Here is a 25,209-nt window from a genome sequence, read left to right on the forward strand (position 1 = left end):
CCCACAGGAGCTGAGTGCCAGGCCTCTGTCTGTCCCCAGCCCCACAGGAGCTGAGTGCCAGGCCTCTGTCTGTCCCCAGCCCCACAGGAGCCGTGTGCCAGGCCTCTGTCTGTCCCCAGCCCCACAGGAGCTGAGTGCCAGGCCTCTGTCCCCAACCCCACAGGAGCTGTGACAGGCCTCTGTCTGTCCCCAACCCCACAGGAGCTGAGTGCCAGGCCTCTGTCTGTCCCCAGCCCCACAGGAGCTGAGTGCCAGGCCTCTGTCTGTCCCCAACCCCACAGGAGCTGAGTGCCAGGCCTCTGTCTGTCCCCAGCCCCACAGGAGCTGAGTGCCAGGCCTCTGTCCCCAACCCCACAGGAGCTGTGTGCCAGGCCTCTGTCCCCAACCCCACAACAGCTGTGTGCCAGGCCTCTGTCCCCAACCCCACAGGAGCTGTGCCAGGCCTCTGTCCCCAACCCCACAGGAGCTGTGTGCCAGGGCTCTGTCTGTCCCCAGCCCCACAGGATCTGTTTACCAGGCCTCTGTCCCCAACCCCACAGGGCTCTGTCTGTCCCCAGCCCCACAGGAGCTGAGTGCCAGGCCTCTGTCTGTCCCCAACCCCACATGAGCTGAGTGCCAGGCCTCTGTCTGTCCCCAACCCCACAGGAGCTGTGTGCCAGGGCTCTGTCTGTCCCCAGCCCCACAGGAGCTGAGTGCCAGGCCTCTGTCCCCAACCCCACAACAGCTGTGTGCCAGGCCTCTGTCCCCAACCCCACAGGAGCTGTGTGCCAGGCCTCTGTCCCCAGCAGCAGCACCTTTCTGGTGCTGTCTTTGCTTTCCTTCTTTACTTTCCTTTTCCTGCCTTCCTTTGCTGCCTCCCTGCTCTACCCCATCCCTCTGGCACAGCTCCCAGCCTGTGCCTGTGTGAGCACTCAGAGCCTGCAGGGAGCAGTGCCATGGCCAGGGAGGAGCCCCAGGGTCACCCAGCACTCCTTTATTGGCTGCAAACCCTTTCCTAAAGTTCCTAAAGTGCTTCCAGGGACTCTGGGTTGCCCCAGGGTGAGTTACTGGGACACCAGCTCTGTTTATTAGCAGAGCACAACCCCCTTGTCCACTTGTGGCTTTATCCAGCCCTGGGTGTGGTGGGAAACCACGACAGCCTTGAGGGACTGAGTCTTGAGCTCCTTCCCAGGTGCTCCTGCAATTGTGGCTTGGGATAAACTGATGGGGAGAATGAAGTGTTGGGCTTGGGGCAGGTTTGCCCCTGATGCTGCATTGCAGAGGGTCCGTGGGGAAATCAAACATCTTTATGAAGTTCTGCCCCAAAATGTGATGGTTGAGACTCAATCAGAGTGAGCAGTGGGATTTTGACCCTGTTTCTTTGCCTGTTTGCACCTTTTCTGTTCATAGTTTGGAGTGAGAGGCAAAGCCCATCTCATAAACCCCATAAACCCCATAAACCCATCAGCAGGGCCCTGCTGGCAGCTCCCACCAAACCCTGACCCCACAACACCTCCTGTTGGGGCTGCTTGGGTCCTGGAGTTACCCCAAGCTCTCAGGGACCACTTGGATTTCAGCACAGCTGCTTCCCACACTCAGGGAAATGCGTGAGCTCCTCCAAGAGCTCAGCACACACAGGAAAAGAGCAAGAGGAAGGAAAAATTAGTTTTTGGGAGTGTTGTGGGGAGCAGGGTGGTCTTTGCATCAGCTGCTGTGGGTGGGAAACTCCCAGCTCCCCCCAGCTCAGGGCTGTGCTCGTTCCCTCCTCTCTCTCTGTGTGGATCCATGCCAAGGATAAATAAGGAAATTGCTCTTCTGCTCAGGCCTGCTGCTGCTCCTGCTTCCACTGCAGGGAGGGAGAGCTGTGCTGGATTCAGCAACAGGTTTAGGAAGGTTCCTCTGCCCCCTGGAGCTGCCTCTGCTGCACAGCTGGAGGAGCTGAGGAGCTGAGTGTCCTCAGGGGCTGGGGTTGGAGAATCCCGGCTGGGGCTGGGAAAACCCTAAAAAAGGGGACAAGCCCCAGAATTGCAGAGGTAGTGAGTGCTCTGGAGCCTTTCCCAGGTGATGCTCCTGTCTCAGCACACCCTTGGGGATGTGTGAGGTGATGCTGGGACTGCTCTGCTGCGAGAATTGATCCCTGATCCAAACCCAAACCAGCAGAGCCCAAAGATGTGCCACGAACTCCTGGGCTGGGACACAGGGAGGGATTCCAAGGCTGGCACTGCTGAAGGAACCATCCATCACCTTGTTTTTCTGCTGTCAGGAGCTGCCTCCCTCTGCTCCCCCCACACAAAGGCTGCTTCCCTGCTCCTTGCTTTCCCTGGATCTCGCTGGTGCCTTGGGAAGGCTCAGGCTTGGCTGGGTTTGCTCAGCCAGGTGCTCCCAGGGAAGGTCCAGGCACAGGGACATTGGGCACATCGCAGCTGGGAGCATCATTAATTTTCCATGTTTTGGCAGCAGATCCAGGGAACAGACTCATCCTTAGCAGTGATGCTTTGTGGATCTAAAAGTCCAATTTTCAGTGCAAAGACTTTGTGTCTTCCCAGCAAGCAAAGTGGCTTTTGACCTGCGAGAACATTTCCTTGTTCAATAAAAGCTGGAGAAATTCCTGGCTCTTTGGGGCAGTGTGAAGTGTCCCCATGCTTAAAGAAACAGAAATATTTGCTCTTTAATGCAATTTCTAATGGAAAAGGATGAGCATGTCTACCTGCTCCTTTGCACACAGAAAGGTGTCAGCAGCAGCCTGCTGCTACAGGGGTGTAAAAACCAGAGCTGGGGGAATCACACCTTCCAAATCCCATATTTGTTTGAGTTCTGCTGCTTTTCCCCCGTCTGCTTCAGCCCACAAAATCCCCAGACTCATTCCTCATTCAGAGCAATTTGGGAAACAAAAACCCAACAGCCTCCCAGAGCAATTTGGTCTCTCATTGATGACTCCGAGCCCTGGATTTGGCCGTGAAGGGCGTGGGAAGCTCTGCAGGAGCTGCTTATCCCCAAAAATCCCTTCCTGAAGTTTTTAAGGGGGTTTGCTCGGGGTTGTGGGGCTCAGCCTGGTGCTGCCAGCTTTGGGCAGGAGGCTGATGGGCACTAACCTGTTTTCCGTCCCGAGGCTGTGGAAAGTCGCGGAGCCTGAGCATTGCTTGTCCCCAAAAATCCCTTCCTGAATTTTTTTAAGGGGGTTTGCTCGGGGTTGTGGGGCTCAGCCTGGTGCTGCCAGCTTTGGGCAGGAGGCTGCTGGGCTCTAACCTGTCTGTTTTCTGTCCCGAGGCTGTGGAAAGTCGCGGAGCCTGAGCAGCATTGACGGAGGAGCGGCGCGCCGGGCTCCGCTGGCCTCCCGCTGCAGCTCCCCCTGCTCCCTGCAGCACCCCTGCTCCCCCGTGCCCTCCATCCTCTAAAGGACCTCGGGGGTCCCTCTGCTCCCCACCACGCCGAGCAGCCCCAGCTGGGACATCTCCATCCCCCAGGAGCTGGTTCTGACCCCCTCTCCAGTTCCTCCATCACGTCTCCACTGAGCTTGTCTGGTGTCCATGTGGATGGGCAGTCCCTGGAGGAGGTGTTGGGCTGGTTTTCCCCCTCTTTGAAACCTTATTCATCCTAAATAAACCCTGCAATTCCTTCTGGTGTCGAGCCCTCCCTCCCGTGGGCCGTTTGTGTTGGGCTAAAGGGTGGTGGAAACACAAGGAGGACAAGTTGACTCATGAAATTATATCTCATTGTGCTGGGAATGGCTGAATTCATATATTTTTAGGTTTTATTTTGTTTGGTTTTTTTTTTAAAAGCAGCCTCAAGTTTCTGGAGGCAATAGATGAATAAACCTCTATTCCCTGCCCAGCAGCGGTTCCCCTCTTGTTTTGTGCCTTTTTCTGCCTAAATCCTACTTTTTCTTTCTCCTTCCAACCTCAGGATGGGCCTGAGGGCCTTGGAAACCAGCCTTGAGATCCTGTAGAGGCTGGAGGGTCCTGGGAGAGGGGTCAGGGAGCACACAGAGGTTGGGATGATAGGTATGGATGCTCCCATGAGAGCTGGGAAGTGGTGGCAAGAGGAATAAAGGTCTCTGGCAAAGCTGCTGCTGGTGGGGATTTGAGAGAGAGATTTGAGGCAAAATTATGCCTAAATAGATGGGGGATGAATCCTTGTTTGGGATGGATGTGAAGTGGTGATTCCAGAGCATTTCCACAGGGATGGGAGCTGGGTTTGAGCCAGGCTCTCCCCATCCCTGGGAGGGTGAGGCTGGAGAGTCAAACTCCCTGTGGCACTGCTGGTTTTTGCTCACCTGTATCGTTTTTTGGGATGATTTTGGATGATCTCAGTTGTCTTCCTGAACTAGAACAAACCCTTCAGTCCCTGTCTTATTTCAGTTCTGTCCAGCTCAGCCTCCCTGGAGGGGTTTGGGCCTTGGGTGGCAGCAAGGGGCTGGTTTGGGGCGTCCAGCCCTGCTTTCAAATCCCCCCTGGTGCTCTCTTGGCCTCTTTCCTCACTCTGAGCAAGTCAGGGCTGGAGCCCAGGGACTTTTCTGGGGAGGAGAGCTTAGATTTGGATGTGTTTGAAAAGCAAAGAGCCCCAAGAGCTTTTCTGGGGTCAGACTCTTCGCCTCCGTCATGGCCAAACTGGATCTGGTGCTCAGGGAATGGTGAGGTTGGACCTGATGACCTTGGAGCTCTTTTCCAACTTTGAGGATTCTGTGATTCCATGGTCCCTGCACCTGAAAGAAGCTGGGATGGATTTTGGCAGATCCCACAGCCAGGACTCTCCTGCTCCACCCCAGGTTTCCTGTGCCTCAGTTTCCCTTGGTGTGGAGAAGGGGCTGCCAGGAGGAGCAGCCAGCACATATCCAAGCCTCTCTGAGTTTGTCCTTCCTCCCTTCCCTTCCCTTCCCTTCCCTTCCCTTCCCTTCCCTTCCCTTCCCTTCCCTTCCCTTCCCTTCCCTTCCCTTCCCTTCCCTTCCCTTCCCTTCCCTTCCCTTCCCTTCCCTTCCCTTCCCTTCCCTTCCCTTCCCTTCCCTTCCCTTCCCTTCCCTTCCCTTCCCTTCCCTTCCCTTCCCTTCCCTTCCCTTCCCTTCCCTTCCCTTCCCTTCCCTTCTCTTTCTTCTTCTTCTTCTTCTTCTTCTTCTTCTTCTTCTTCTTCTTCTTCTTCTTCTTCTTCTTCTTCTTCTTCTTCTCCTTCTCCTTCTCCTCCTTCTCCTTCTCCTTCTCCTTCTCCTTCTCCTTCTCCTTCTCCTTCTCCTTCTTTCATCTTCTTCCTTACTTCCCTCCCTCCCTCCCTGTCCCCGCTGTGCAGGAGGCAAAGGGAAGCAGAAGAGAGGTGAAAGAACCAAATTCTTTTGGTGCCTTGGGCTGGGTTTTGGGGATGGATGGCAGGAGCTGGTGCTGAAGGCACAATTGTCGTGGATTTGGGGAGGAATTGGGATGAGCTGCATCCATCCTGTGCTCAGGATGTGCCATCCTGGGCTCTGGTGCTGATCGTGGGCAGGTTCAAGAATCCCCCAAAATTCCATGAACTGGGCAAAGGGCTGGGAACAGCAGCACCATGCAGGTGCTTCTCTGGCTCATCCTTCCCTCTGGAAGCAGGAGGAGCTGGAATATCCCCAGCCCCTGCCAGAGGCAAGGCCACTCTCCATGGCTTCAGTGGTGTTTGGCTTATAAATGATTTATCCAAGGTCAGGAGCGGATTTTGGGGATGAGCCAGGTATGGAACCCTGGTTTTGCAGAAGGATCAGATCAAGGTGCTCAGACTTTGGGGTTTGAGTCTCTTGGAGGTACAGAATTAAACCCAGAGCAGTCACAGATCCCAGCAGATCCCATCCTTGCCTTTGCCCCCTCAGCTCCAGTGCCAGAGTGGGGTGGAAAACCCTTGGTGGACCCCCCAAAATCTGATCCCCAGCAGAGCCAGGAGGGTTGGGCAGGAGCTGCCACGGAGCTGGCAGGATGCAATTTTTAGCTGGGGCGTTATGCAACCCTGGAGAAGGGATGACTAATGTGCAAAAAGCTCCTCTAAAACAGCCCAGCCCCGAAAGGGAGATGGAGGGATTTCAGTGGGTGGCACCAAACTGCTGAAAAACCCATTGCATCTTGTCCCTCTTCCTCCCCGCCTTCTCCTGAGCAGGATTTGGGGGATGCAGAGGGAGAAAACAGCTTGTTGTTATTTTTATGTGGGGTCTGGGTTGGTTTTGGGGGCGACTTTGCACAGGTTAATCCCTGGGTAAGATTAGAAGAGGAGCTGTAGTGGATCAGAGCAGACCTGTAAATATCTCTGGAGGCCAGGTTTTTATCTCAAACAGTGGCCAAAATTGGCAGCCTGGAGAGGAGGATAAGAATAGAGCAGGAATATACGATACTTCCCCTGAATATCCTCGCAGGACTTATCTGTGTTTGGGGATCTGCTGGGAGCTCACGTTCTAGCCCAGGCTAAAAGCACCAGGAGAAAGCCAAACTATTGGATTTATTCCCAAAAAACTGCATAAATCCACAGGAGTTCAACTGCCCCTGCCCAAGTTCTAAAATGGATTTTAAACAAAATAACATTTGGGGTTTGCAGTGAATGTGGGGTCATGGCAGCATGGAAAGGAGACATGGGATGGGATGGGATGGGATGGGATGGGATGGGATGGGATGGGATGGGATGGGATGGGATGGGATGGGATGGGATGGGATGGGATGGGATGGGATGGGATGGGATGGGTGTGCTGGGTCTCATTCCTGTCAGGGCAATGGGATTGAGCAGGAATCCAGGGATGAGCATTGGGTGTGTTATGGGAATATCTCCCTCACCTGTGGAGCAGGGAATGTGTCCTGGTCATGTGCAAAAGTAATCACAGAGTCAGGGAATTGTTTGAGTAGAAAAAGACCTTAAATTCCATCCCATTCCAGCTCCTGCTGGGACTTGAGGACACCTTCCACCATCCCAGGTTGCTCCAAGCCCTGTCCAGCCTGGCCTTGGACACTTTCAGGGATCCAGGGACAGCCCCAGCTGCTCTGGGCACCTGTGCCAGGGCCTGCCCACCCTCCCAGGGACAGTGGGCTGCTCAGCAGGGTGAGACCCCACAGAGCTCCAGTGCCCCCTGTCCCTCTCCCTGCCACGTGTGATGCTCAGCAGTGGGAACAGCACCAGAGATGATGGAGCCATGGAATGGTTGGGTTGGAAGGACAAAGGGCAGGGACAGCTTCCTCTAGACCAGACTGCTCCAAGCTCTGCCCAGCCTGGCATGGAACACTCCAGAGGTGCTGGGTGACACCGGGCTGCCCTGGTGGGATCCTCACATTCCTCTGCCCTCTTTGGGACTAAGATTGAGCCCCTGTGACCACCCACCTCTGTGCAAGGAGCCAAACCAGAGCAGCCTTTGGCTCAGGGGGATTTGGGAGCAGTTCCCTGCCTCAGCTCCTTCCTTCTCTTTTCCCCCTGGAACACTCTCGGTCCAGCACTGCGTGGAGGTTGCACCACGATCCCAGCTTGCTTGCAAAGTATTAATTTTTATTGTTGCAACAACTGCTCTGTTTCTTGGGAGATGCCTGAGAGAGCTGAGGAAATAGAAAGGCCTGTCAGGCAGGCGGGCAGGAGGTGAAGATGTCAGGAGAGTAATTGCTCTACCCAGAAGGAGCCTGTTCCTGGCTTCCCCATCTCTGCCAGGAAAAATCCTCGCTGCTTATTTGCTGACAATAAAGGAAAACAGAAAATAAATAGCAACCCCATGGCTGGCCCGTGCTGAGGAGGAGCGGGGAGAGCAGAGGCAGATGCAAAATAGGATGCAGAGGAGCTTATAAATAGGAGCCTCCCAACTCCCAGTCTGTTACTTCCTTATCCCCACCCGGGCAGCTGAGCCCAAGGTTTTACCCATGGAAAAGGTAAATGGGGGCTCAGAAAGGATCTGTGAGCTCCTGGGAAGAGGGTGACACTTCCTCCTGTGTGGGACAGGCAGGGACAGGGACCTGCTCACATTCCTGCCCAGGGTAAAGGCACCAAGAGAAAGCCAAATTGTTGGATTTATTCCCAAGAAACTGCATAAATCCAGAGGAGTGCAACTGCTCCTGCCCAAGCCCTGAAATGGATTTTAAAAAATAACATTAAGGAGTTTGCAGTGATTGTGGGGCATGGCAGCATGGAAAGGGGACATGGAGATGGGATGGGATAGGATCCATGGGATGGGATGGGATGGGATGGGATGGGATGGGATGGGATGGGATGGGATGGGATGGGATGGGATGGGATGGGATGGGATGGGATGGGATGGGATGGGATAGGATCCATGGGATGGGATGGGATGGGATGGGATGGGATGGGATGGGATGGGATGGGATGGGATGGGATGGGATGGGATGGGATGGGATGGGATGGGATGGGATGGGATGGGATGGGATGGGATGGGATGGGATGGGTGTGCTGGGTCTCGTTCCTGCAGGGCAATGGGATTGAGCAGGAATCCAGGGATGAGCATTGAGCGTGTTATAGGAACGTGTCCCTCACCTGTGGAGCAGGGAATGTGTCCTGGTGGATGTGCAAAAATAAAGAGTCAGGGAATTGTTTGTGTAGGAAGGGACCTTAAATTCCATCCCATTCCAGCTCCCGCCATGGCAGGGACACCTTCCACCATCCCAGGTTGCTCCAAGCCCTGTCCAGGCTGGCCTTGGACAATTCCAGGGATCCAGGGACAGCCCCAGCTGCTCTGGGCACCTGCGCCAGGGCCTGCCCACCCTCACAGGGAACAATTCCTTCCCAATATCCCATCCATCCCTGCCCTCTGGCAGTGGGAAGATATTTCCTCTCACCCTGTCCCTCCATCCCTTGTCCCCAGACCCTCTGCAACTCTCCTGGAGCCCCTTTAGGCCCTGGAAAGGGCTCTGAGCTCTCCCTGGAGCCTTCTCTTCTCCAGGTGAGCACCCCCAGCTCTGCCAGCCTGGCTCCAAATCCTCCTGATGCTGGAGCCAAGGGCTGGGGCAGATCTGCAGGTGGGGTCTTGTCGCAGACATTTCTTCACAGAAATCCTTTCTTTCGGATTTCTGTGTCTTCTGGAGGCCAGAGGCCTCAGAAGACAAGGTGGTAAACAATTATTATCAGATGCTGTGGAATGTAACAGGAGTTTCCTGATTGGCTCATTTTCTATGTTTATAATTAAGGGCCAATCACAAAGTGCAAGCTAGGGGACTGAGTCCTTGAACACAACTTTGTTGTAGATTCTTTTCTATCTATTCTTAGCTAGCCTAGCTGCTCTGCAAACCTCTCTCTATATTCTATTAGTATAGTAATAATGTATTATATATAATATCTTAATAAATCAGCCTTCTGATCAAGAAACAAGATTCACTGTCTCTCCCTCACCAGCTGTGCCCACTCAGGTGCAGTAATAGGGTCTCACCTGAGCAGAGAAAATCCCCCTGCCCTCCTGCCCAGGCTGGGGCATCACCTGAGGGTTCTGGGTCCAACACACATGGCTGGGGAATGTTGAGCTGCTCATCCCCCAACACCCCCAAGTCCTCCTGCTCAGGGCTGCTGTGCCAGAGCAGAGCAGAGCAGAGCAGAGCAGAGCAGAGCAAAGCAGAGCAGAGCGGAGCCAACCCAAACATTGTCCTGGCACAGCTGGCGCAGCTGGCACAGCTGGCAGCCCCCACAGGAGCACTTCAGGTTGTTGAGGAGATGCTCAAAGCAGGAGGGCAGGACTGAGTGAGCTCCCCATGAGGGGAAATTTTGGGGGGGGATGGCTCTGAGAGCAGCACAGCAAACCTGGGGTAATTTGGAGCTGAGCTGTGCCAGGCTGTGCCAAGCTGTGCCAAACCTCCTGCCTTGCTCAGGGCAGCACTCTGTGGAGGATGGTGGCAGATCTGCACCCCAAAATAGGCTTGAGGAAAGGGTAGCACATCACTGAGGGTGAGAGCAGAACAGAACTGGTACCCATAAGCCAAGACAGGAGGGCTGTTTGCTCCGGGGGACAAAAAAAATAAAAATCTGGGCTGTTGTTATTTATTTTTAGTGGTGCTAATTTCTTTCCTAGGCTGGGAAGCTGCTTTCCAAGGCAGGTCCCTGGAGGCTGTGGGCAGCAGGTCTCGAGCTCACACACAAAATGGCTTTGAGCAGGGAGGAGGAGATGGGAGTTAAAAGCCAAGTCGTGCCCCTGGTAAATCAATCGACCTGATGGGGAATGTTTCTAGCAGGACACAAACCCTGCCAAGAGCTTTTAGCTGCTTGCAGCAGTGACTGAACCAGGAGCTGGGGTATTTTTCAGCAGCTACTGGTCCCCAAATTGCTGCAGGGGGATTTTCTTGGGTCCCCAAACTGATTTGTCTTTGGAGTGGGGAACTCCAGGAGGAAATCTCCTTTAATCCCTGGGGGTTTTATGGGAATGAGGTTTGAAAAGCCTCCATGCCTGGGCATTGCTCACCCCGTGATGCTGGATGGAGGAAACCTTTATTTTGTGGGAAAGGAGGAGGTTTTGGAGATGTGTTGGGTCAAACCCATGAGCAGGAGCTGGGGGTGAGGTTTAAAGAAAAATTCCGTGGTTTATCAGGTGGATCAGGAGCTGTCTCCCTGCCTGACAGCCCCTTGCCTGGAAACTGGGCCCTGGCACATGGGGAGAGGCGGGGGGGGTGACTCAGAGCTCCAATCAATGATAATTAATTCAATGATAACAAATGAGAGGGAGAAAGGGAGAGGAAAAAACACTGAGAGATTAATGCACCAGGCTTGGCTTTGGGACATCTGCTTTGGGGTTGGCTTGGGAAGTTTTGGGCAAGAGCAGCTTTCTGGGAGGAGAGGGATGTGGTGAGGGTGATGCTTTCCCCTCCTGCTTTTCATTTATACCCTCAAAATCCTGATTCCATGCATGCTTTCTCATGGAGAATCATTTCCCAAGTCTCCATCTCTGCCACCATCCTGAGGCTTTTTTAAACCATTTTTCCCTGACTTACAGATGCAACAGCAGCATTTTATCTCTCTGAAAAAGGCCCCTTTACTTTGTGGTTACTCTGTTTTCTGCATCCTACTAAGCTGGGGTGCCCTGGAAGCTCAGTGTCCCTCTCCTTCTCCTATTTCTCCCCACACACCTCATGGAAACAAATCTCTAATTCTGTGTTTAATGTTTATGTCTTTAATTGCAGATTCCTGCCAGGACACCCTCGCTTCCAGTTACCCCCAGGGTGAGGTGGTCACCTTCTCCTGAGCCCCTGCTGGTGCAGGCACTGCCCTGGCCAGGGATGCTTTCCCTGGGGGATGCCCTCCCTAGGGTGGAAGGAGGCTCTCCCTGGGGCCAGGGGATGCTCTTCCTAAGGCTGAAGGGTGCATTTGCCCAGAGATGCTCTCCCCAAGGCTGGGACATGCATTCCTCCAGGGATTCTCTCCCCAAAGCCCAGGGATGCTCTCCCCAAGGCTGGGACATGCATTCCTCCAGGGATTCTCTCCCCAAAGCCCAGGGATGCTTTCCCTCAGGCTGGGACATGCATTACTCCAGGGATGCTCTTCCCAAGGGACATGCTCTCCCCAGGGCTGAGGGATGCTCTCCTCAAGGCTGGGACATGCATTCCTCCAGGGGTGCTCTCCCTGGGACCGGGGGATGCTCTTCCTAAGGCTGAAGGATGCATTCTCCCAGGGATGCTCTTCACAAAGCCCAGGGATGCTCTTCCCAAGGGAGATGCTCTTCCCAGGTCTGAGGGATGCTCTCCCCAAAGCCCAGGGTTGCTCTCCTCAAGGCTGGGACATGCATTCCCCCAGGGATGCTCTCCCCAGGCCCAGGGATCCTCTCCCCAAGGCTGAAGGATGCATTCCTCCAGGGATGCTCTCCCTGGGGCCAGGGGATGCTCTTCCTAAGGCTGAAGGATGCATTCCCCCAGAGATGCTCTCCCCAAAGCCCAGGGATGCTCTCCTCAAGGCTGGGACGTACATTCCTGCAGGGATGCTCTCCCTGGGGTCAAGGGATGCTCTCCCTAAGGCTGAAGGATGCATTTGCCCAGGGATGTCCTCCCAAAGCCCAGGGATGCTCTCCCTGAGGCCAAGGAATGCTCTCCCCAAGGCTGTGACATGTTTCCTCCAGGGATGCTCTCCCCAAAGCCCAGGGATGCTTTTCCTAAGGCTGGGACATGCATTCCTCCAGGGATGCCCTCCCTAAGCTCCAGAGATGTTCTCTTCAAGGCTGGGACATGCATTCCCCCAGGGCTGCCCTTCCCAAGGAGCTTTCTCTCCCCAAAGCTCCATCTCCTGGGGGTGTTGGCAGCTGGGTCCCTCCCAGAGGTGCCACAGAGCAGCAGGGCCGGGGGGAGGTTGGGGACAGCCCCATTCGCCTTCCTGGTGCCAGCCCTGCCACGGCCACGCTGCCCCTGCACCCCCTGGGCTGCCCCCCACGCTGCCCACGCTTCTGGCTGCACCTCACCCTGCACATCTGGAGATCCAGCTGCTCACCAGGACATCTCTGCACCGTGCCCTGACCCCTCCAGCGTCACACGGACACTGGCACCTCCTCTGGGCACTCCAGGGGGACAAAGGCTCTGCTCTGGTGCCACTCCAGGGTGACAAAGGCTCTGCTCTGCGTGCCACCCCAGAGTGCCAAGGGCTCCACTCTGGGTGCCACTCCAGGGCAACAAAGGCTCCAATGGAGGATGGCACTCTGGGGTGCCAAGGGCTCCTCTCTGGGTGCCACAGGCTCCACTCTGGATGCCACCCCAGGGTACCGCAGGCTCCACTGCAGGTGCCACTCCAGGGTGCCACAGGCTCTGCTCTGGTGCCACTCTGGGGTGCCAAAAGCTCCACTCTGGGTGTCCCTCCAGGGTGCCACAGGCTCCTCTCTGGGTGCCACTCTGGGGTGCCACAGGCTCCACCCAGGGTGACAGAGGCCCCACTCTGGGTGCCAAAGGCTCCACTAGAGGGTGGCACTCCAGGGTGTTAAAGGCTCTGCTCTGGGTGCCACTCCAGAGTGACAAAGGCTTCACCCCAGGGTGCCAAGGGCTCCACTCTGGTGCCACTCTGGGGTGCCACAAGCTCTGCTCTGGGTGCCACTCTGGGGTGCCACAGGCTCCACTCCGGTGCCATCATCACCCCCTCCCATGGGTGCTGGTCCCAGGGGCACAGGGGAGCCCAGAGGAGCGTTTGGGGTGCAGGGATGGGGATGGAAGCAATAGGAGAGCGAGGTGTGGGGGGTCCCTGGAGGGGTCAGGGTCCTTCCAACGCTGTTCCATATCTCTGTGACCAAGGCAATACTAATCCTGTCCGTCTGTCCTGTGCGCATGCCTGTCCAATGTGTAGAGTTCCAATAAAGTCATCCATGAGCTGAGTCAGCTCCCCTACCCCTCCTGCTTCCTGCCTCCTTGCCTCTGGCTCTCCATGGAAAATGAGAACTTTATTTTGTGGGAAAGGAGGAGTTTTTGGAGCTGTGTTGGGTCTGCAGGGTCGAACTCATGAGCAGGGGCTGGGGTTGAGGTTTGAAGTTCTCAGGCTTTGGGTTGTTAATTGCTGCCCCGAGATGTGCAGGATGTCTCTGCTTTGACCCACACAACTGAAGAACGAGTCTGGACTCTTCACTTTTCTGTCTTGAGGTTGTTTATTAATTCTTATCTATAAAATTTTCTTTCTGCCCATCCCAGATCTGCTCAGCAGGGCAGCCACAGGCACTCTGTGTTGTCCTTTAATACTACAAACTACGTATAACATATTTACACTTAATTCCCAACACTTATCACCTGTGTTAGACAGTGCACTTCTACTCTGAACCAATCCCAAAGTGCCAACATCACAGCAGAAAATGGAGACGAAGAAGAAGAAGAAGAAGAAGAAGAAGAAGAAGAAGAAGAAGAAAACGAAGAAGAAGAAGAAAACGAAGACGAAAACGAAGACAGGCTGGACAAGCCCAGGTTCCTCCATCTTGTCCCCATAACCCCCATACCAAAAGTCCTAAAATCTACATTTTCACCCTGTGATTATTTTATTATTATATTATTCAAACCTGTGTTACTTTCACGTCCTCATACAAAGCTGGGAATTTGCTCCAAGGGTCCAAATCAAATCCCCAGGTGTTCTGGGCAGCATGCCAGGGTCTCCGAGACCCCCAACGGGGTCCTCAGCAGCTCTGGACACTCTGCAGAGCTGCCCCCAGCTCTGCCCCCCCCCAGCCAGCAAGGAGGAGACACCAGCACTGCTGGGGCCACCCTTGGTCTCAGAGGGAGCACCAGGATGGTCCTGCTGAGCTGCGTGGGCCACCCTGCCCTATCCCTGCCTCAGGGTTCATCTTTCACACCCTTTTGGTGGCTGTACTCTCCCAGAGCCCTTGGAGAACTGCAGGGACCTGGCACAACCCTGGGTGCTTCAAATCACTGCTGCCATCAGCTGAGGGGTGCAGCTGAGACCTCCTCTGGAGATCTGACATCTCTTTTGGGGCTCCACCTTTGACAACAACACGAGCTCCTTTATTTGGGAGTGGTGGTGTGGGAAGAGGCTGGGATGGGTAAAACCAGCGAGGGAACTGAAGAGCAGCCCTGAGTCTGCTCTTTCAGGAAAGAAAACATTCCCAAATGTGAGTGATCGGTGGCAGGGGGCCAAAGAGCAATTACAGAGAGAGGAGAGAGCCTTTCCAGAGGAGGCTTCGCTTCCTGCTGGGCTGCAGAGCCCTGGGGAGAGCCCCGTGGTGCTGCCAGCTGTGCCAGGGATGGATCACAGGGACCCTGCTGGGGCCAGGGCTGGCTGAGAGGGAGTATTGGTCAGGGTAACATGCCCTGCATGCCCCGGGTCCTGTCAGGGGTTGTCTTGGTTTGGAAAGCCAGGTGTCTGCTAAGGAAGGCAGGAGCCTCCCCTGAAATGGAGAATGTAAACGCTCCCCACCCCTCTGAATTGGTATAAATTTGAAATTAAGGGGCTCTCAGGAAAAAATATGGGAGCAGGAAATAACAGTTCTTTACTAGGGAAGGAAAAAAAAAGGATAAAATAAACAATGCAGTAAACCAAAACAACACTGACAGAGTCAGAACCCAGCCTGACACCCTGTGGGTCAGGGTGTGGGCAGCAGTCCCATTGGAATTGTGGCTCAGCCCTCCTGCAGTGTCAGGGCTGGTTCTGCTGGAGCAGGGATCCTGGAGAAAGGTGCAGTCTCTGCCTCTGAAGATCCAGGGGAAGAAGAGGCAGCTGCTGTTCCTCTGGGCAATCCAGTGCAGAAGCTGTGCTGGTGTTCCAGAATCTCCAGATTCTATCCGGGTAGGAATGTGTGAAATCTCCAGATTGTATCCAGGTAGGAATGCTTGGCTCCTCCCTCTGGGCTCACATCTCCCAATGGGATGCTGTAGTTCTTATCAGCCATGCAGGGACATTCAATAGCTGTTATCAGCAATGTCCCCTCCTGAGGGAGGAGTGATTGTGGTCACTCAGAGAGAGATAAGGAAAACTGTCCCCTGAACAGAAGACAAAAACAGAATCCATCTTGCCTTGCAATCTGGGACAAGAGCAACAGTTTCTGGAGGGAGCAGAAATCCCAAAGGGTAGCAGGAATGTTGGTTTATCAGAGGATTCCAAACCTTTTCTGGACCCAGGCATCCTCCCCTCACTGGGCAGAGCTCCTGGCACTGATGATCCTCACTGGTCCCGGGCATGCCCAGCCCAGGCTGGCAGGGTCTGGGGTTCTGTCAGTGCCACTGCTTGTTTGGAGTTGCAAGACTTGGATTGCAGCGCTTCTGGCACGACTCTGCTGCTGGCCCAGGTCCCTTGGCTCTCCATCCCTCTAGGTGTGAGCCCAGCCAAGTGGGAGAAGGGAGACAAGGGATGAGGACAGAGCCTGGCATGCCCTGACACCAGCCCCTTTCTCTTCCCAAATAAAAATCACCATATCCCCCATCATCCCGCAGCATTTTTATTTCCTTTGCTTTATTTTTGAAGCCACAGAGCACCTGGGGACACAGGGCTGGGAGGGAGCAGGGCAGAAAGGCCCCATGGGGGGGACAGTGACAGCATCCCTGGCTCGGGCATGGCATTAACCAGCAGGTGCACTTAAAGGAATTTTAATCAACAAAAGATGGGGCTGTCAGGGAAAACAAGTGCGAGGCTCTGGGGCACCGGGCCAAGGGATGAGAGCAGGGTTTTTAATCTAGGAAAGTACCTGCTGGGAGGGAACAGCCTGCATGGGGCTGGGGAAGGAGCTGCAGGGAAAACCTGAGCTGCGAGAGGCTTTCCCCCAGAGCCAGGGCACTCCTGCAGTGGGGAAAAGGATGGGACCTTTGTGTGGCGTTGTTGGGATCCTCCCCAGCTGGTTTGTGCCTCGGTTTCCCCACGCCTAAGTGGAGATGTTTGATCTTTCAGACAGGGAGATTTGGTGGGGGGGGGATAAAGAGGGGCTGTTTTCCCTCTGATGGGATGTGGGATAAGCCTGGAGCAAAGCCTGGGAACAGGGCAGAGGAGCTGAGCATCCAGCCCTGAGCAGGAAGGGCCAGCTGGGTTCCAGAGCTCCAGGAAGGGCCAGAATATGGGGAGCACCCTAAATCCCCCCAGGGGCAGGTGAATCCCTGCATCCTCCTCTCAAACTGCACTCCACGTGGTGAAGGCTGCCTTGGCCTCACACCATGCTCACCTCGGGGACTTTGGGAGGGGAATTTTGGGAGGGGGAGGTTCCCTGGGGCCAGGTGTGACTCCTCCTTCCCGCTGCATACCTGTGAAAGATGAGGAGTTGATTCAGTCCCTGTGGAAGGTGAGGAGTTGATTCCCTGCTCTAATCCCAGCTCTGAGTTGAGGATAACTGCACCTGCCACAGCCTGGGGGCTGAACTGGGAGCACTGGGCAGGTTCTGAACCCCCCCAGAGCAGCTCTCCAGCCCACCCACTTCTCTGGTGCAGTTGAGGTCACTGGCCATGGCCTTGGAATGAGGATGGTGAAGGTGAGGAATGGGATTCAAGGTTCCTGTTCAGTTTGGGATCAGTGGGATCCTATAAAACCTTTTCCCCTGCAGAGCCCCAGCCTCATGTGCTGGATGTATCCTGGCTTCAGGTGGGGCCCCCTGCCCCAGGTTGGGGTGATCTGAGACTCCTGAGTCCAGCCTCTGTCCAGCTTCCTGGAACCTTATTCATGAACAGAATTATGGACTGGTTTGTGTTGGAAGAGACCTCAAAGCCCATCCAGTGCCACCCCTGCCATGGCAGGGACACCTTCACTACCCCAGGCTGCTCCAAGACCTGTCCAGCCTGGCCTTGGGCACTGCCAGGGATCCAGGGGCAGCCACAGCTGCTTTGGGTACCCTGTGCCAGGGCCTGCCCACCCTCACAGGGAACAATTCCTAATTCCCAAAATCCCATCCATCCCTGCTCTCTGGCAGTGGGAAGCCATTCCCTGTGTCCTGTCCTTCCAGGCTCTTGTCCAAAGTCCTTCTCCAGCTCTTCTGGAGCCCCTCTAAGCACTGGGAGTGGTTCTGAGGTGTCCCTGGAGATTTCCCAGGCTGAGCACCCCCAGCTCTCCCAGCCTGATCCAACCCTGATCCCAGCCTTATCCCAGCCTTATCCCAGCCTGATCTCCCCGATCCACCTTGATCCACCCTGATCCCAGCCTGTCCCACCCTGATCCAGCCTGATCCCACATTGATGCCCCCTTGATCCTGTGATGGTGTTCACAGGGGTCCCAGGATGAGGGAAGAGATGAGGATCTGACTCCATGTTGCAGAAGGCTTGCTTTATTATTTTATTATATATATTATATTAAAGCTATACTAAAAGAATAGAAGAAAAGGTTTCATCAGAAGGCTGGCTAAGCTAAGAATAGAAAGGAATGAATAACAAAGGTTTGTGGCTTGGCCAGAGAGTCCGAGCCAGCTGACTGTGATTGGCCATTAATTAGAAACAACCCCATGAGACCAATCACAGACCCACCTGTTGCATTCCACAGCAGCAGATAACCATTGCTCACATTTTGGTCCCTGAGTCCTCTCAGCTTCTCAGGAGGAAAAATCCTAAGGAAAGGATTTTTCATAAAAGATGTTTGCAACAGATTCCAGCCTGATCCAACCCTGGTCCCACGGAGATCTCCAGCTGCTGAACCCAGAGTTCTCCCTGACTGCAGCATCCCTGCACATCCCCTCCCCATGGATGCTCCAGGCTCCCAGTTTATTGCTGGGACAGAGGAATTCGGGTGGAGGGGAAGGGCTGGAGGTGCTCGGTGTGCCCAGTTCCCACTCTCCTAACGAGATGCAGTCTAATAAATAACTCAAGCCCCAAACAGAGTTTATTTATCACCCAGGAATGAGCAAACCTTGCAGCCTGGTTTGGCCAGGCCATGCCTGCCTTGCACAGATTTATTTTACTGCTCTGGCGACTGAGAGCCAATGGCCTTAATCCCATCTCAGAGCCCACAAAACCTGACCTAAGATGTTCTTTTTTCCCTCATCCCTGTTTTGCAGTACTGTAAGAAGTGTTGAAAAGCCAGATAAGCCAGGGAGAGGCTTAGGAGGGGAATGGCTGAGCCCTGAAATGGTTTCTGTTGGGAATAAGGCTCTTCCCACCCTGAGCAGGGCAGGGGGGAATTTTCCACTGCTAAACCCCATTTATCACCGCCCTAAATTGTCTGATTGTGAGCTGGGGATGGCATTTTTTCCTACTTCTCTAGGTCCTGGTATAAGGGAAGGTTTAAAGCAGCATCCTCGGAGTGCCTCCTGTTTCCCCCACAGCTGCAAGAAAACCAAATGTAAAAATGCAGAGTTTCCCTAGAAAAATCAATGCCAGCTCTGCATCCAGCTGCTGGAGCCACCACAAAGTCACTTGGATGTGGCTTCACACCTTGCCTTGGCTTTTGAGAGCCTCTTTTTAATTTGGAGGCAGCACTAATGAGGGTAGGAGAGTTCCCCTGATGGGATGTTGCAGGGCAATGCCTGATCCTGGCTCCTGGCACAGCTGGGAAACCTGGATTCACTCCCTGCTCGTGAGCAAGCAGGCTCGTGCCTCAGTTTCCCCATCTGGGTGTTCCCCCCCGGGGAATGCTGAGCTGCTGGGAGAATGTCTTTAGAAAAAAAAAAAAATAAACTAAATTAAGGAGGTGTTTGTGTATTCTGCAAAAAGCAGCTCTGGGAGTCAGCTGAGGACAGTCCCAGCTAATTGGGAGGGGAGAGCTGGGTTTCATTTCCCTATTAGAGCCCCAGGAAGGCTGGGCTGGCACAGGGCTGTGGGCACAGTGAGGGGCTGGCAGTGCCCACAGCTCCAGGGCCCCTTTTGCTGCACATCAATGTCTATTTATTGCAGAGATGACAGGAGGGAGAAGGAAAAACACATTGCCAGTGTGGCAGCAAGGTTACCCCTCCTTCAACTGTCCCCAGCCCCCTCGGTGGGGACACTTGGCTCCATCCCAGCCCATGTCAGTGCCACGCACAGAGAGCACAGCGCTCCTCCCAGCCAGCTGGGGACCAGGGAAAACCTTCTTTTCCTGCAAAAGGGCATCGTGGAGAGGTGCAACAAAGCCCCAAGGACCCCTCTGATCCCTCCAGCAGCTCCTTCCCCATCCCTGGAGCGGGGATTTGCTGCTGCTCACCGAGGGCTGAGACCCCACTGCCTCTGGTTCCCTCCCCCATCCCTTTTATTTTAGCTGATTCATGGAATTCTGCTCTGGCAGCAGCGTGTTGCTTTAAGCTGTTTACTCGAGTTCAGGAGGCGACAGCTCGCGGGGTATTTTTAGCTCTCCGGGTAGCGGAGCGGGATTAAAATGCAGTCAGTGTTACAGACGCTGGGGCTGAATCAGTATTCCTGCACAAGCCTCTCCGTGCCAGCCTTCTCCATTGAGTGTCTGAAAAACCCAAGTTTCCATGGAGACACAGCTCCAGGGCAACCCGTTTTCCTTGCAAAAATAATGATGATGATAATAAAAAAATAAATAAGTTAAAAAAAAAAAAAAAAAAAAAAAAAGCGGCAGGTAGAGAGCGGGTGCCAGGGCTGGGCATGGGGTGGTGGTGGCTGGAAACCCCAGTTCCTTCCTGCTGGGGTGCTGGGGCTGGGGGTGTGGGTGGGAAATGCTGGTGGAGGTGGTTGGGTGTGGGTTGTGCTGCTCCATCCACCCCATGGCCCTTTTTGGGGTTTTTGGGGCTGGGTGTGCTCCCTTGGGGGGTTTTACTGTGGAGGAAAGGGGCAATGTGGCGCCAAGGTTGGGTTGGAATGGTGGAAACAGGAATTGTTACCCCATCTCTAGATACTTAATGAGCTAAATCAGGAGATTCTCCTACCCATGTAGGAGCTGGGTCATCTTCTGCCTCAGGGTATCTCTGAAAGGGCTTTCCTGGGGCAGGTTTGTCTCCAGACCAATGTTTGGGAGCAGAAATGTCCTCAGAGGACACAAAGATGAAGGTGGTGACACCACAGGGCTGTCTTGTTGGAGCTGGGTCATCTTCTGCCCCAGGCATCTCTGAAAGAGCTTTCCTGGGGCAGGTTTGTCTCCAGATCAATGTTTGGGACCAGAAATGCCCTCAGAGGACACAAGCATGGAGGTGGTGACACCACAGGGCTGTCTTGTCTTGGTTTGCTTGTTGGCCAACATAGAGACATCAACCACGAGACTCTCCCATGGAGAAGAGACCAAAATGTTGGGTTCTCTGTTATTTTCTAGCTTGGCACATTTCCCACTTTGTCCTCCCCTTCCTGCTGCATCTTCCTTGGTAATTTGGAGGGAAAAAAGAGAAAAATTCTTAATTCTTGCAGGAATTTTCTCTACCTTCTCCTGCCTGTGGCCAGGACTCTCCCCACCTGGTGCAGTGACAGTGTTGGGTGGCAAAGTGGGACAAAACCGAGTGCTCCCAGTGTGGCACTGGAGAAAATTCAGCAAGAGGGACCCACCATGAGATGGCTGCTTGGTTTTCCCAACCACCACACCATGATGGGCCTTATCCAGCGGCATTCTTGGGGATCTCCTTGATGGGGATGTGGGCAGAGGTGAGATGTTGGACCCAGGAGCTCATCTGTGCTCTTGCAGCCCCTCCTTGGTGGGGATGTGGGCAGGGGCGAGATGTTGGACACAGGAGATGATGATCTGTGCTCGTGCAGCTCCAGCACTGGGGTCGTGCCTTGGGATGATTCCCAAACGAGCCCACTGAGATCCAAACTGGAGCCACAGCATTTCCTGCCAGTTGTTTTACCCCTGCTACAGTGGGATTTTCCATGTGGTGATCCTGCATGTGGAAACCTTGAGAACCTGACCTGGAGCCAACTTGTAGCTGCCCCAAGGGAGGCTGAAAAGCACAATGAGATTGGGGACAAAGCTCCTGGTCAGCCCCAGCACTGCCTTCCTGCACAGGAACTCTGCATCTGCAGAGACAGGGACATGGAAATGCTGGGCAGGATGGACCAGGGATGGACCAGGGATGGACCAGGGATGGACCAGGGATGGAGCATCTCTGGGGGATGAGCTGCTCCTGGCAGCAGAAGGCTCCCTGTGATGGTGTTCACAGGGGTCTGAGAATGAGGGAAGAGATGAGGATCTGACTCCATGTTTCAAAAATCTTGATTTATTATTTTATGATATATATTCCATTAAAAGTATACTAAAAGAATAGAAGAAAGGATTTCATCAGAAGGCTAGCTAAGAATAGAATAGCAAAGAAGACAAAGAAGAATGATAACAAAGGTTCTCCGGGCTGTGATTGGCCATTAATTAGAAACATCCAACATAGGCCAATCACAGATGCACCTGTTGCATTCCACAGCAGCAGATAACCATTGTTTACACTTTGTTCCTGAGGCCTCCCAGCTTCTCAGGAGGAAAAATCCTAAGGAAAGGATTTTTCATAAAAGATGTCTGTGACAGCTCCCCAGACCCAGATGTCCTTGTGAGATCTCTTAGAGCCGTGTGTGAGGGCAGGTGGGATCCAAGGAGAGGTGCAAGGCTGCAGACAGACACGAGCCACCAAAGCTCTGGTGCAATCAGGCACTTCAAGGCCACGTTGTTCGCAGCACACTTCATTATTTTGATTTTCCAAACCAGCCATGAGCAGCAGCGGTTGAACAAATTGCTCCATTTTCAAAGCAGAGTTTGTGCTTCGCCAATCCATTACCTGGGGAAAAATCCTGAAATCCCATCTGTGGAGAAGCTTCCTTGCTTCCTCAGAGGTGTTTTCATTAGAAGAGCAATGGGTGTTTAACACCCCGTGTCCTCGGAGCCAAATCCAACTCACAAACTCGTACCAAACCAAATGATTTTTGCTGCAGCTCCTCTCAGCCTGATTGATTAACATTTCTGCCCAAGCAAAGAAAATGTCCTGTGGAAAGGCTTCTTTTGATCTGAAAACTGTTGTCATCGGCTTTTTTTAATTGAGAACCACTTCCAGTGGCACTAATAGCTGCTCCCCCAGCCCTGTCCTGTGCTCAGCATGCCTGAAACTGTTCCTTTCCAACGGATTATTTTCCAGGATTGGAAACAGCTGACACGATGGGATTTCATCTCCATTCACAGAGAATTTAGGCAGACTTGTTCCTATTCAAGCCGTGCTCAGAAAATGGGATGTTTTCCTCGTTCTCTGCAATAAAAAAGGAAAAAAGTCATTTTTCTGCCCAACTCCTTGCTTTTTGAAGTCTTGGAAGCTGTGTCGTTCCCCACGGAGTCAAGGGGGTGCTGCCAGAGGCACTTTGATGCTGAAGGGTTGTGGTTGCATCGTGGATTTGGCTGAGGTTTGGACAGGTCAGGACAGGGCCAGCCCTCCCTGTGCTGCTGGGGTGGATATTCCTCTGGGATGCAGGGTGTGATCCAATCCCTGGGAATGCTGTCACCACAGCCGGAGTGTCCAGGAGTCCCCTTCTCCCTGGGTCGGGACCACATGCCAAGGGCATTCTCTAAACGCTGCCAGGAGCTCTGTGGTAACCAGGGGCTGATTTCCTGCGTGTCTGAGGCTGCATGAAACAAATGCAAATGAATTCATTCTTATCCCTGCCTGAGCTGCTCCATTGTCAGCCTTTGTTCTCTTCCCAGCGTGAGCGAGTCCTCGGCTTTGCTAAATGCTCACAGAAAATGGAATTTGTGGAACAGCCTGCAAGGAAAACAACCAACCAAACAACCAACCAAGCAACCCACCAACCAACCAACAAACCAATTCACCATCCCCCAAACCAACCAAGCAATCAACCCACCAAATAACCAACCAACCAACCCACCAACCCACCCACCAAATAACCAACCAACCAACCCACCAAACCACCCACCAAATAACCAACCAACCAACCCACCAACCCACCCACCAAATAACCAACCAACCAACAACCAACTAACCAACCAACAACCAACCAACCAACCAACCAACCAACCCACCCTCCAACCAACCAACCCACCAACCAACCAACCAACCAACCAACCAACCAAGCAAGCAACCAACCAAGCAACCAACCATCCCACCGCCCCCCAAACCATGCAACCAACCCACCAACCAACCAACCAACCAACCAACCAACCAACCAACCAATCAACCAACCAACCCACCCACCCACCAACCAACCAACCAACCAACCAACCAACCAACCAACCAACCAACCATCCCACCACCCCCCAAACCATGCAACCAACCCACCCACCAACCAACCAACCCACCCACCCACCAACCAACCAACCAACCAACCAACCAACCAACCAACCAACCACCAACCAACCAACCAACAAACCAACCACCAACCAACCAACCAACCAACCAACCAACTCACTAGCCAACCAACCCACCCACCATCCCCCAAACCAAACAAGCCCCCAAACCAACCAACCCACCAACCAACCACCCCCCAAACCAAACTGCAGCACTCCAGATCCCCACTGACTTTGTTTCAGTGACCTGGCTGAGTTCTCCATGGGAGCTGTGGCCCTTCTGGAGAAAGGAAGGATTTTGCAGCTTCATTCAAAGGCTGCACTCGATGTCCTTTGAAGTTTTTCCAACCTCTGTGATTCCCAGCAGTGATGGGCAGAGGTAGAGGATGAACCCGATGGATTCAAGCCCTGGTGGGAAGCGTTCTGCACTAGAGCACAGAGCCCTCCCTTGAGCACAGAGGGTGCAGGAGACATGGCCAAGGGGAAAGTGGAGAAGTCCAAGGAGCAGCTTTCACTGTGGATCATGGAATGCTTTGGGTTGGAGAGGACCTTAAACTCCATCCCATCCCACCTCCTACCATGGCAGGAACACCTTCCACTAGCCCAGGTTGCTCCCAGCCCCATTCAGCCTGGCCTTAGACACTGCCAGGGATGGATGGCTGCTTCCAGCTGGAACAGATACCATCTCCTCCCAAACTGGCAGCCAAGGGAAGGTCAGTGGTGCCCCAACAGCTCTGCCAGGCTGCAGCAGCTCCTTGCAGGGCCAGCCCAGCACTGTCCCCTTTGAATGTGTTTCCACTTTCCCTACAACCCCCCCAGCCCCTCTCCAGGGGACCCCAACCCCCTCCAGGCCCTGCTTTGCATTTATTGCTGCCACTTGCAGCTCTTTTGTTGTTTTCTGCTGTTCATTTAAAAAAAAAAAAAGGCAGCTGACACCATCTCACTGTTCATGGAAGGAAACTATTTAGGGACACAACCAGTGGGTTTTGGAAAACTTACCATAACGGGAGAGCTGCGGTTCCTTCCAGGCGTGCACCCTCCCTGCTCCCTGCCAGCCAGCTCTGCTCAACAGGACACTTCTAATGGGATGTTAACAACTCCAAAAAATACCAGAGAGCAGTTTCAGAGCAGAACAATTGGGAGTCAGCTGCAGCTGGGGGCTCTTCGTGCCTCCCCAGCGTTGTCCCTCTCGGAGAGGGACGTCACATTCCCGTCACTGCTTAAAGTGTCCTTGGAGCCAGTCGGGAATGCTGAGAGCCAGGGTGAGCTGAGGAGCTTGGCAGGGCTGGCGTTTGTGGGGAGAAATGGCTTTTTAAGAGACTGGGGCTATAAAACAACTCAGCTGGAGCAGCACTTTGGAAGAGATTAAGGAGGAGAAGGGAAGGGGCAAGCTCTCCTCTCTGGTCTTGGCTGTGGCCATGATGAGGGTGCTGTGTTGTTTCAGAATGAGAACTCCTGTATTGCAGAAAATGATGGGGATAAATTAGGGATAGATGGTGAGGAACCCCCTTGATGTCCCCCATCTTCTGCTAGAACCCCTCAGGAGACACTGTGGATTAAAATTCCCGTTTGTGAGGCTGCTGCTCTCATCTCCTGCCCCTTGCTTGGAATTCTTGGGCTTTTGCTGCTAAATTTAGCCCTTTTGGGGCAGGAGGGGTGTGGAGGAGGGCAGATGATAGATAAGGAGGAGGAGAAGCACTTCTTTCAGTCTGGGTGCATTGTCTAATCAAAGGAAGCCCAACTTTAAAGGCTCCTTGTTCAGGG

At 53.8% G+C, this 25,209-nt stretch overlaps 1 protein-coding gene and 1 long non-coding RNA gene across 5 annotated transcripts in view; one reads left to right on the plus strand and one right to left on the minus strand.

Annotated features, from left to right (window-relative positions):
- The window catches only part of KCNC4 (potassium voltage-gated channel subfamily C member 4), a 30,008-nt gene extending 16,771 nt beyond the window's left edge, over positions 1-13,237 (plus strand). For 2 of the 4 annotated variants that reach the window (XM_063178174.1, XM_063178175.1), the window contains exon 5: positions 3,247-3,606. In XM_063178174.1, coding sequence (XP_063034244.1) covers positions 3,247-3,374 — 128 coding nt within the window. In that variant the 3' untranslated portion in view covers positions 3,375-3,606. Of the gene's footprint in view, positions 1-3,088; positions 3,169-3,246; positions 3,607-11,060 lie in introns of those variants that run through there. The other 2 variants (XM_063178176.1, XM_063178177.1) reach the window with 2 other exon arrangements.
- An 8,265-nt stretch (positions 13,238-21,502) lies between these two features.
- Positions 21,503-24,629, minus strand: LOC134430487 (uncharacterized). Its single transcript, XR_010030837.1, has 3 exons — positions 24,445-24,629; positions 23,679-23,959; positions 21,503-22,766 (listed from the first exon to the last, which is right to left on the minus strand). It is a non-coding gene; the product is annotated as an uncharacterized LOC134430487 (long non-coding RNA).
- Between the last annotated feature and the right edge of the window lie 580 nt (positions 24,630-25,209).

Source organism: Melospiza melodia, chromosome 28 (genome assembly GCF_035770615.1).
Source record: "Melospiza melodia melodia isolate bMelMel2 chromosome 28, bMelMel2.pri, whole genome shotgun sequence".
Classification (NCBI taxonomy): domain Eukaryota; kingdom Metazoa; phylum Chordata; class Aves; order Passeriformes; family Passerellidae; genus Melospiza; species Melospiza melodia.